The sequence below is a fragment of the Pagrus pagrus genome (genome assembly GCF_965226575.1).
Source record: "Pagrus pagrus genome assembly, chromosome: 12".
Classification (NCBI taxonomy): Eukaryota; Metazoa; Chordata; class Actinopteri; order Spariformes; family Sparidae; genus Pagrus; species Pagrus pagrus.
In genome coordinates this window covers 27,500,538-27,513,207 of record NC_140196.1, presented here as the reverse complement: position 1 = coordinate 27,513,207, position 12,670 = coordinate 27,500,538, and the positions used below count along the sequence as shown (strand labels likewise).

The following is a 12,670-nucleotide window of genomic DNA, read 5'->3' as shown; positions in this document are numbered from 1 at the left end:
TATTATAATCAGGAGGTAGAACAGGTGCATTCTGGCTTTGCCAGCTAAGTCATGATAATAAATGATGATGATCTAAAGCATATAATGAATAATATGATAAATACTTTTTTAGCAGAGATGATTTTATTCAGGCCTACTGTTGCTATCACAGATACACACAAACACACACATACAATACACACACATAACACATGCATATCCTCTTGTACCTGCAGGATCTCTTCGTAGGACTGTCTGATGGAGTCTTGCAAAGGATTGTTCCTCTCTCCAGCCTCGTCCACCTTCCTTTTGGCCTGCTTCACCTCCTCTCTGAGCTTCCTCAGCCTCCACCTGGCTCTGGCAAGTTCCCTCTCATACTCCTCCACCTGGCTCTCCTTCTGCATCTCATCTGCCTGTAGAGACAGGATCTGGAAAGAAAGTAGAGAGCCATTGTCGTGTGATTACAGGGATTTGTTTAGATGGAATGGTCGTGTTTCCGCTGCGGCCATTTACACTCAGTTAGATTGTTTTTGGAGAAAAAGATTCACCACCTGCTGGTTCACTCTTAATCTTCAAGCAAACAAAACAAACATCAAACTGATAAATAGTGGTGCTTATTCCTTAAATAAACCATTGTTAGTCATGTCTATATCATACATACACCAGCCTGCAGAGATCATATACAGACAACAACCAATCCATCTGAGATATAAAGAAAAGGGATGTTTGCTAGTTAATACTCCTTTATTTAAGCCATTTCAACCACAGTTCTTGTAATTTACAAAATTCACTTCTTCAAATCACAAATTCAATTAAGACATCATTAATCATAAGCAATAATAATAACTGGGGAGGCTAAGCCTCTTGTAAATGATAACGCTGATATTACACTGATGCTTTCTGTGAAAGACGGGGCTAATTGTTTTTTATTAGGTATTTACCAACATTCTAGTATTATGTAACATGGCAGCATTAAAAATATGCAGGTGGATTCCCCTCCGCTTGGGGGATGAGCTCCTGCCCTGAGCAAAGAAGCATTGCTGGGGGAGGGGATGTCTGGTATACCCTGCTGAGCCTGCTGCCACCGCAACCCGTCAGCATGGAGGTGAGTAACAAAACCTATGAGTTATTTTTGGGTCAAATTTTCCAATTAAATCTTGTTTAGTCGACCTCCACTTAGTTCAGTGTGAACTGGTTACTCAGAAATATCTTATTAGAAACCCTTTAACAACCTGGACAACAGTGCAGTATAACAGAGGCAGTATTTGAATTTTCCCTGCACATCGTTATTCATTTATAACATTCTGTATTTAATGAATTTAAGAAGTTAGTGGTTCATCATTACCTGCTGACTCTCTTCATAGCAGAGCTGTCTTATTGTCTTTATCTGCTGTACCAGCTTTTCTTTATGTTTCTCTAATTTATCCAGAGTCTCCTCCAGCTCCTTCCGGTCTGATTGTTGCTCCTGAAGCTCTATGTTCTCCACCGCCACAGCATTCTCCAGCTCCTAGTCTCACACACACACACACACACACACACACACACACACACACACACACACACACACACACACACACACACATTAGAAATTATGAATGATTCAAACTGTGCAATGATAAAAACATGCATGTAAACAGGGCTGTATCTATATCATAATTTAATAAAAAATAATTGAATCAATCAAAAATCCATCAAATTGTGTAAAATGCTTACCACAATTTCCCAGAGCTCAATGTGACATATTGAAATTGCTCCTTTTGTCCAACCAACAGTCCAAAACCCAAAGACATTTGCTTTTACAAATGACAAGTAAAAGCAGCAAATCCTTCCATTAAAGAAGCTGCAACCAGCAGATATTTGACATCTTTTGCTTGAAAAATTATTTATACCCTACGGCGATTATTAAAATAGTTATTTCGATGGACTTATCAATTAATCACTACTGTGATTGACAGCAGCATAAAACTAGAGAAGGCAATTTCCGCAGAAATTGCGATGTGAATGCTGGAAGTTGAAAAGCTGAAGCTAAACTGCACTGCTGGTTTTAAAGCAGAATAACATCAATAATATATGGAAGATCATGTTTTCAAGTGTTTTCTCACCTGTGTTCCTTAATTTTGTTTCTCTCCTGTGTTACTTTGCTCCTCCTCCACACCTATCTCATATCAGTCACGCTAGCACTGCCCTGTTTCCAGTGTCTCTCTACCTGCACCTTATCCCCTCCTTAGTTTAATTGTATTTAAGCCTGTGTTGCTCCCTCACTCTTTGTTGGTTCCTCTGTTCAGTTCTCCTCCTCCTGTCACTCATGTTGTCATCTTGCATTCATCATTCCTGTGTTTTTCTCTGGTCCGCGATTGTTCCCCCTCTTCTGCATTTGTTCCCCTTGGATTTATGGTTTGTTCTGTTCTTGTTTCACTGTTTAGTTGTCTGGTTTTGTTGTGAACCTGCCTGCCTCTGTGTCTGCTTTTGGGTCCTGTTTTTGTATAAATGACAAGATGTGGAATATTTCAAGGTTTGTTGAAGAGCTGAGCTTAATCTGAATTAGTGGTTTCAATAATACCAATAATGTATGGAAAATGTGTAGTAGTATTTAACCCATAAGAGCCCATGGCGACAACAACAAACAATTGAAATGTCCTAAAATGGGTCTGGGTTCAAAACTGCTTGTTTGTTTTCCCTTAAAGGAACATTGCTGTCGATTTCATGCACATGTATCCAGTAAACAAATTAGCCCTAGAATAGCTTGTTTCTTGTAAGCCTACAAGCTAACAAAATATTAGGCTCTTTAGGTACAATTCTTATGACATACATTAATGTGAAGTAGAGAAGGCCTATTGTATTCTGCTTACTGTTTGCTGCCGTCTACTAGGGGGTGCTGTCGATACTTCGACACTGCTTAAGTAGCTGCTACCATGCTCGGTTCACTGTAGTCAACTTAATTTCAATGCGGCTGCTTGAACTATTCTTCACCTGCGCCGCACTTTTCCCAATAGTTCCTGGTCAGCGCAACATCTGTAACGTTTTGAACATTTCATTTTTCCACTGCTTGCTATCTTGCCATCACAGTTTGAGTTTAGCTCGTAATTAATCATGGATGACATATGTGCAAATGGCAGGCGGAAACAAAGACATTACAGTACAAGACCAAAACTTATTTTAAATTACGTTTCAGTTCAAAGGTAGGGCAGGCGACTCTGGAGATAGTTCATTGTTGAGTCTCATTCACATGTCGTTGAATACAGACGCTTTGGTTTAGGATTTGTGTTGATTACCGACCCACAGCACCCCTACCTTAAGTATTTTAACTCCAAATTCTACAGAATGTGGATAGTATTATGTTTTTTAATGTTGTGGGATTCCTCCACCTACCACTAGAGAGAGCAATTTGATAATACAGGATGTCCAGTATGCCCATCTTGGGTAGATGTCTAAAAATCTGCTCGAAAATTAAACAAACACAGGCAGCTCGAACGTTTATTCAATTAACTGGTCAACAGAAAAATATTCTGCAACAGTTCTGATAGTAAATTTTCAGGTTCTAGTTCTGAAATGCCAATATTTGCAGGTTTCCGTTTGTGTTTTTTCTGAGAAAATAAATAACAGATTTATCTATATGTAAATGATCCGTTGGAGGCCTGTTCGATGCCATCAGATCATGTCTTATAAAGTCATCTAGTGATTGGTTTTGTCCTGACTACAAGACTGTACCTCAAAATTAGCCAGACCAGACTAGCACTGAGCACATGTACCTACAGCTTCATCCAGTCTGACACTAGTCCTACAGCATCATGACATCACAGGAGAGCATCATGGGAAATGCAGTGAGTCCCTAACTGGATACACTACATATATAAACACACATATGATTTATGTCCTGTACACCATAATAACAAACTAAAAAAAAAATGACACCAACACAAAACATATCTACACAGACAGAGTATAAAAACCCAAACCCAATATACATGCACAAACACACACACACACCAGCGCTAGATGCTGCGGTCTTCTTACTCTGATCTCGGCTGCTTTGGCAAGAGCTCTCTCATCCGTTTCCACGACGTCCGTGTCCCTGGGAGACGACCAGCAAAGGAGACAGGAGTGTTTAAGGAGGGAGGAGAGGGAGCACTCATTCTTCCAGTCTGCCTTCCCTCCATCATGCCCTCCTTCCCATGATCCCTCTATTTTTTCGTGCTGCACTGCTGGCTCCTCCATTGCTGCCCTCACTAGCTGTCGCTACACTGCAGAGGAGGCGGGGCTGCTTCTGTGAACGTTTCTGTGTGTGTGTGTGTGTGTGTGTGTGTGTGTGCGTGTGTGTGTGTGTGCGTGTGTGGTTATCGATGCATACAGGCAGAATGCACCAATGGGAGAATAGCAAGAGATGAGTCACAGTGAAAGCAGCAGGGCAGGCTTTTCCATCCATAGGAGAATCTATTTCTTCTCTTCTAGTCTCCTCCCTTCATGTCTCTCCTCCTTCCTTTTCCCTCCTACCATCACGCTGCTTCTCTAACCCTCACACATCTCTCACCTCCTCCTCTATTTCCTCCTCCCCCTCCATCGTCATTACCATCACTGCCACTGCAGTATGCTTCAGTCCAAACACACACACACACATACATACACACACAGAAAGCATCGATAGAGCCATTCATAAAAATCCCAGGAAGCACAGAATCAGCAGTCTGCACAGGCGAGCATTACCAATCGATCAATTATCATGAATGCATTTTAAACATGTGACCAGATGATTAACTGTAACACTTTCATTTTTTTCTGCTTCGATCATCCGATACCTGTCGTGAATTTATTATAAGGTTTATGATTTTACTACAGTCACATTTAATCATTGTATATTGTAATCAAAACGAATTAAATCATGTACGTGTGTATTATATCATTACTGAAGCATAATAACAGTTACATTATATACATTTTATTCAAGTGCTTGTTCAGATATTCAATGATGCTTTTCAGCAGACTACAACAAACAAACATAAAACAATTAAAGCTGCACAAATTATTATCATTCTTATTCTTAGTTCTTAGTTCTTTTTTTTTTTGACAGTAAATTGGCTGAGAGAGGGAGGATGACATGCAGTGTGGCTCTTTGCCTCAGGTCAGATTTGAACACTGGGCGGCTGTGGCGAGTACACAGCCCGTACTGTACATGGCATGCATGCACTACCAACTACTCTGCCGGGCACCCCAAAGCTGTTATTGTTAACACCTTGAGCACAAATCATATTTTGATGCAAATTTGCAAGGGCCTGCTGAGTGATATGAGCCACACTGGTTCTGGCAATGCACAGCAGACATGCTTGAGCATGTCAGTGTGTGCAGACAGACACCAAGCGTAGTGTAAACAGAATCATGTGCATGTTCACTGTTTGTTGTTAGCATATCATATATAGTGGTCTGGTCTATAAATTGTCCAAAAGACAGTGAAAACAAAATGTATAATCATTGTATCCAAAAGCCCAAAGTAATGTCCTGACAGTAAACTGAATATCTTTGGGACTTCTGCAGACTGAACAGGACATTCAGTTCACTGTCATAGAGGAGTAAAGAAGCTGTTCACATTTAAGAAGCTGGAAACTGAATTTTTTTCTGAAAAGATTATTCGAAACCAATAAATTGATTATCCAAATAATTAACCAACAAACTAAACTTACTGATTTATCATTGCAGCTCTAAAAGGAATGGGGGCAAATGTCATGATTTGTCCGTCTTACTTGCTAGGAGCTGTCAACAATATAAACTGGAGCTTATCCACTTATACAGTATATACTGAAGCAATGCCTATTCTTGTAAAAACATTATGTTACATAGTTCTGCTGCAGCATGAGTTATGTGTGTCTGCAGACTGTATCCCCAGCAGCCATCAAATTGGTTGTAAATGTGTTCTAAGAGGCGAAACACTAAAAGCTCCTCTACAAGATTCCTCCGTATTTATTTGAATTGTTGGGCTGATTGCAGTTACTGTACTATCAGCTGTAAGACTCATTTGTATTTTTAAAATGTGCACGCACATCTAGTGTGCATGTAATAATTCAATCATATTGTTTCAGCTCCAAAATAAAAGCAAACAAATAATCATCAACTATATGACACATCATCAAGGTTTTGAACACAAACTGACCTGTTTAAAGTAATACATGGATCTGAATCACTTCAATAATAACTGATTTGAATGTTTTGATTTGAATTAGGCCATATCAGTCTCTCTCCCTCTCCCGATATATTGGATATATGTAGTGGATGACCAATACCATTTTACCAATCCACTTAAATTAGTCTTTATCATTTCTCTTATACGCATTATCTGTTTTTTTATTTTGTATTGTTACATGGTACTTAGCCTCCATTATTTGTCAGTACAATGATGTGATCTTGAGTTATTTTCACCCACAATCACTCAATTGAAAAAGAATAAGGTAATTATCATATCATGAATTCATTTCTTTAAAAGATAATTCATCAATTCTCAGAATTCTGACTTGAATCTTGGAAATCAGAATTTTGAGTAAACAATAACTCCACGTTAATCTCAGAATTCTGACCTTTTTCTCAGAAGTTATAAATTCAGAATACTGAGGGACAAAGTCAGAACTCAAATGATTCTTTCACAGTGTAGTGCAGTGTAGTCAACACATTTATTTAGCCCTTTTTGAAGTAAAAACATGTATAGTTATTTCCTTTTAATCATTAAGTGGAGGAAAGAAATTGCTCCTTTACCGTTTAGCTGGCTTTATTGTGTTGTTGTCTGTGTTTGATTGACAGCAGCTGGCATGCGGTCCTTTCTAGATGGTAGGCCAAGACCTGTGAAAAGATCTCGGGAGGGTGATCATTTAACCCAAACCCTGATCTTTTCCTAACCCCACCCAAGTGAAGGCATACTAATCTCGCTAGACTTTCACAAATCCAGGGTTACCATCTAATATTTGCCCTGGCCGCCTGTAGGGGCTGCTATTAGAGAATGAGAGACATTCACAAACTTGTGTTGTAGCCTACATGTGATGTGCAGGCAGAGTGTTGTTAGTGGTGTTGAAGAGTAAGGACCACACCAGCGTCTAAATGGACCCAAGTGACACTTGCAGGCACGTTTACTTGCTGTTAAATGTGCTGCGGCTCAGCAACTAATTAGCCATCCAGCCTGCAAACTGACGATGCACCTCTCCCCAGTGAATGTTTGTTTGGTTGCCGATTCAACAACTAAGGAGAAGGGCAAGACGCGTGTTCATGTTTGTAAGTTAGACAAGGTGAAGACTTGCGTGAGCTAATGTGGGTTGCTGTTCAGAGCTGGTGGCTCTTGTGTTGTGCGGCGGGCTTCTGGCTGGATGGCTGATCAATCTGACCATCTGTTCTGCCTATGATACTGCATTGATGTTACTGCTTTATGGAAGATTTGATTGGCTGTATTAAAATTACGCTCCATCTATGTTTGTATATATATATATATATATATGTATATTTACAGCAGTACATATATATATATATACATATATATATATACTATATATATATATATATACATACAAGTATACATTTCTCCCTTTTGATTTCCGATTTCTTTTTCTCAAAAGAGAAATTTTATTTACAGATTTACAGATCAGATACGTGCAGAAGAGTTATGAAATGTATCATATATTTGTTTGTTATTGCTGACACATGTATGAGTTAGCAATGTTTTCATGGTGTAGCCGGTAGGCTAGGTCATTTGATTCTAAAATGTGGTGGACTAAAGTAGTAGAAAATAGGAGGACTGAAATAAAGGCAAGCATGTTGGGTAGGCTACATGAGTGACTGTAGGGGGTAACAGGGCATCTTATCACATGAGTACGTTGTCACACTGGTAAACTTTCCTATTTGTCAATCCATGAAATTAAAACAAATAAACTGCACTATTTAAGTAATAAAACTTGATAAGTACAATTAACTACATACATGCAATACAATAACCATTGCAACTTAACGGCACATACGGCTTGTACTCCACAGTTGGCAGTTTATAGGCTGTCAGCACTGTGACTCTGCCAAAGACTGATTAGGCTACATAGCCTTTATCGTTGACAACATGTTATCTATATTGAGTCAGTTTGGTTCAGAAATGTTACATTTAATTTTAAATTTGAATTTCAAATAAGTCATAGTTCAGGATAAACCATTCGTTTTCTGTGATTTGTTACTTATGAACTGTTTTTTCAGAGTGCCTTTTGGTCTGCACACTTTATCACAGTACACTGATTATTTGTTAATTGTCCATTTACTTACATGGGCTGTTTTTTCATGCACTGACACTGACAGAGCCTGGTGTTTGAAACATATCACTAAATAAGTGAGAGTTACGCCTTTACTTTAATACATGTTCTTATTTGTTAAAAAATATAATGTGCAGCTCATAGTGTGACAACTTACCCGGTGATGGGGCAAATAACTGTCACCATTACTTAACCATGTAACAGCACATGTTCCTCCATTTTAATGTGAGAAGTACAGAACTAAGGATAATACAGGCATATAAAAGAATGTATTATTAATTTAATAATAATAGTAATTATAATGAGTGACTGTGATGATGCCTACTGAGACCGAGTGAATGAAGTGGAGGCACAGGGTGTGACAGGATGCCCCACTCTCCCCCACTGGTTACATTTACTTAGTTACATTTGGCCCCACATACTGAACCTCAGGCTCATTAACACTACTGAGTGTCCCTCAGATGGCTGCAGGCCTCGGTTACTGGAGCCTCTCACTTAAAGGCTCAATCTGAATTACGGATGCTCTAAATGTAAAGGGCAGCCTCCAGTTACCTTACACTGACTGAGAAGTTTAACATCAACCTTAACATCATGAAAACAACACGACTGGCTGCTGTAAAGGTTAACTGAGCGGTACTGTTACCCTTCCTCCTTGGGGTTCCTCGCCCCCGGTGTCCTCAGGCAGTCCAGGATAAAGCGCATCATTACTGCAGTGCTCGCGCTCTCATCCTCCGGCTGCCGCCTCCGTTACGACAGAGCTCGTGCTGCATGCAGATGGACCAGCCGTCCTCCAGCCGAGCCTGCACTCCTGCTCACCACACAGCCTGACTGAGGGCAGTGAGGGAACTCCTCTCTGCCGTGACACAGTGAGCGCAGTCCAGCTGCAACAAACGCGTCAATGAGGCAGATAGAAAGTACTTCCTGTGTAACCTTTCAGTGTAAGACCAGGTGGTATGAAGGAGTTGTATCTTAGCTTTAACCAGACAGAAGTAACACAAACACAATAACATGCAACAACATGTGATGTTTTCATCCGTTTAACCTCAGAGCTGTTTCCACTCTGTGTGCATCATTTTACCACGTTGCCCAGTAATCGTCGCTTTAACGCTGAAGGAGAATCCCGTTTCCTACAGCTCTCCCGTGTGCTTGACGCAGGTCTCGCGATTCTCCTGTGCCGCATCCCTGTGGTATCAATCTGCAAAAAAGTAATTACATAATCATTTATCCCCTGGAAAACATCCTGCAGGCCTCCTACACCCATCTGAGATATGTGGGGGTGCAGCAGTGTGGCCTCCTCACTCAGATCAGCCTGTAGAATAACTTCAGTGCTGGCTGCAGATAATGTTCAGTTGTTGTCTGTCAAAACATCTAGAAACCATAAAGCCTCTGATATGATGACTAGCCTGCAAGAAACTTATAGACAATCAGTTGGGCTTAATTTTTAAAATGTCACATGTTCAGTCTTTTGAACATACAGTGGGCTACAGCACAGTGTTAAAGGCTGTTTGACAGTAGCTGTAGTTTTCCCTGGTGCTCATCATTGTGTGTTCCAGCAGAGAAACAGAGCAGCCATATGTCAGCCTTCAAATCCTCAGTTTGGCACATAGTAAATCCCCCTCCACTGATAATTAAATTACTGCCTTATATTAGCATGAGGGTCAGAATTGTAAACAGACATCAATATGGCACACCATTTGGTGTGCTGCTGCCCGTCCCCCGTAGTTCCTGTCAGATGTTGCTGGAGGCTTTTCGGTCCATCATAGATCTGTGCTGCTGTGACAAAACAACAACATTGGACCAATGAAGTTGCTCGCATTATTCATATTTTATTTGAGACAGTGTAAGATGTCTCCCTGCCTGCTAGACATTAGAGGCCAGACTAGGGCTGCTTCTTCATGTTTTTATTATTTTTCATGAAGATTAAATGATATAGAGGAAAAGCTGATGACTACATTCAAACTTTACTGGATAGTTAAAACCTTTTGTTTTATGTAACTTTTGCAAAGTCGCTATAGAGGTCAGCCACCATCACCAGCACACTCCCCAACACTGCACACAGTCCGGTAATGTCTGCCTGTGCCTACCAACCCTTCAGCAGACGGTGTAGGAGAGCCAGGGCCTGTGCTCATAAAACTAGGGTTGCCAGTGCAGGCAGCCAGGGTGTGGCCAGACAACAGTCTGTTATACTCATAGGCTATTGCAAAACACAAAAGTCTGTTTTGTTGCAACGTTGACATGGAAGTAAGCATCCATCAGGTGGATGGTCCATGAACCAGGAGCCCAGCTGAACAAAATGTAATCTCCCATCTTTTGGGGGACAAGGAAGCACGCTGAGTGAAACCCTCTCTGTCTGTTGTCCCTAGGCACAGTGGACTACGCCTGTTTCCATAGCATGCCCTGGATCTCTGCAGAGTGGAAATCTATCGCTTAGATGGATAGATCTGACACACATGAATAGAGAAGGCATGCGGGGGAGCTGGAGTGACTAATCAAGTCTCAGTCCCAACTGCATTAAAGGTCAGGCGACTAGTTGCAAAGCGGCGGCCATTTGCTGATGTTAAACAATGATGAGAGGAGATTCTGTCTCTTTCTTCTAATGGTCCTTCTGACACACACTGGACCACATGATTCTGTCCACATCTTCTTCTCTCAGCTGACAAACAATACATTTGTGCTCCACAGCCTTGTAACATCCTGTTACATTTTTCATGTATTGATAAAATGTTACTGTTAAATATGCACTTATGCCCTATTTATCACAGAAGGGGGCAATTTTGAAAAGGGATTATGGGTTTAGTAAAAACATATACAGATTTTAAAAACTGAGGCTGAACTGTATATTTAATCACTAGAATCACTGAGTGTCGCTGTTAGCTAAAATGTAATATACAACCTCTGACACACAGGTCAATCATGATGTGATAACTCTGTTAAGTTGCTAGTAATTGCAAGTGAGTGTTTAAATGGTGGTGTGAAAAAAGAACTACAGAGTCAGTGACTGTAGCCTACACTTATTAACTGAACTGGAAAAATTGTTCAAATCAGCAAATTGTGAGTTCAGCAAGGGTTCCCATTTATCTTGTCAGTAAAGATTTTCTTCAAATGCGTCCACATTAGTCTCAAGTTTGTTCCAGTCAATTCGCCAGCATGACAGAAACACGGTTAAACAACAGTGCTGAAGGGGAGAGACTTTGTCTTCCCTCAAAGAACATCTCTCTAATTGGTGTGGGAAAGCGAGGCAGTTTTTATTAAGAGCCATGTGTCAGGGGGATCCATCCTGCCCTCCATATATGTTGCTAGACTACTGTAGATATCTGCAGCTGCACAAGACCAGACAGGCTAATATTGATCTTGTGACTCCTAATGTTATATATTAACAGGCAGCTCATGCCTATACACATTGTAGGTGTTATTATTATTATTATTATTATTATCATTATTATTATATACATTTTGTGTCCCCTCGGACTACTGTAATGCTATCTATTCCATTACCTAATTACAGTTAGTCCAAGACGCTGAACTAGACTACTCACTAGACCTCATAGCTCTTTCATATCATTCTGATTTTTATGTCACTTCACTGGCTTTTCTGAATTCAAGATCTTCCTCCTCGTTTACAAGGCTTTTCATAATCTTGCTATTATATCAGCTGTATATCAGTGATGTTACTAAAATCATATTACTCTGCTAGGCCCCTCTGGTCCTCTGAACAAGGTCTGTTAGTTGTACAGTACCTCACAATCTTGACCTGCTCTACATGAAAAGTCCCCTGAGATAACATCTGTTATGATTTGGTGCAGACGTGTTGTACTCCTTATGACCACTAGAGGGAGATAAAACAGCTAACAGAAATACTGATCTGTGAAAAGGGCACTGCAAGGGGGAGATGACACTCCAACACAACACTTTCTGTCTGTCTGTCCATCTATCTATTTTTGCATTTATTTATTTTTATTCTCTCTCTCATTCTCTTATGTTGATCAGGTTTCTATCTCCCCCCTCACTCTCCTCCCTCCCTTTCTCTTTCCCCTCACCCCTGCCTCTTTCCCTCTGTCTGTCTAATCTATGGTGACATTACCATTGTTCTTGATCACAGATGGTCTATTGTTCTCAGCTAGTGTGGTCTGAATGTATCAGTACCCCAACAACTTGGCCCCTCAACAACAAAAACAACAACAAACACGAACATATCCCCTGCAGAACAAATCAACACACAGACACATGCACAGAAAGGCTAAAGCAGACATTTTGCAATGATTGTACTGAAATCACTTACCTAAAAACCAAGACTACAATCCTAATGTGAACCATCATACAGTCATATAAATCTTAGGGCAGCTGTCTCAAACCTAAATTACCTGCGGGCCAGTAGCTCAGTTGTTTTCTCAGGGGGAATCTTGAACTCTCAGCGGAAATGAATCAATTTCAAG

The 12,670-nt window shown here is 40.4% G+C and overlaps 1 protein-coding gene across 4 annotated transcripts in view; it reads right to left on the bottom strand.

The window, feature by feature from the left end:
• The window catches only part of LOC311266281 (uncharacterized protein), a 30,221-nt gene extending 21,134 nt beyond the window's left edge, over positions 1-9,087 (bottom strand). Inside the window, exons 1-4 of one of the 4 annotated variants that reach the window (XM_084368569.1) lie at positions 8,881-9,087; positions 3,967-4,051; positions 1,325-1,486; positions 210-407 (exon numbers count right to left, since the gene is read on the bottom strand). In XM_084368569.1, coding sequence (XP_084224695.1) covers positions 210-407; positions 1,325-1,486; positions 3,967-4,051; positions 8,881-8,942 — 507 coding nt within the window. In that variant the 5' untranslated portion in view covers positions 8,943-9,087. Of the gene's footprint in view, positions 1-209; positions 408-1,324; positions 1,487-3,966; positions 4,226-8,880 lie in introns of those variants that run through there. The other 3 variants (XM_084368570.1, XM_084368567.1, XM_084368568.1) reach the window with 3 other exon arrangements.
• Positions 9,088-12,670: the final 3,583 nt, after the last annotated feature.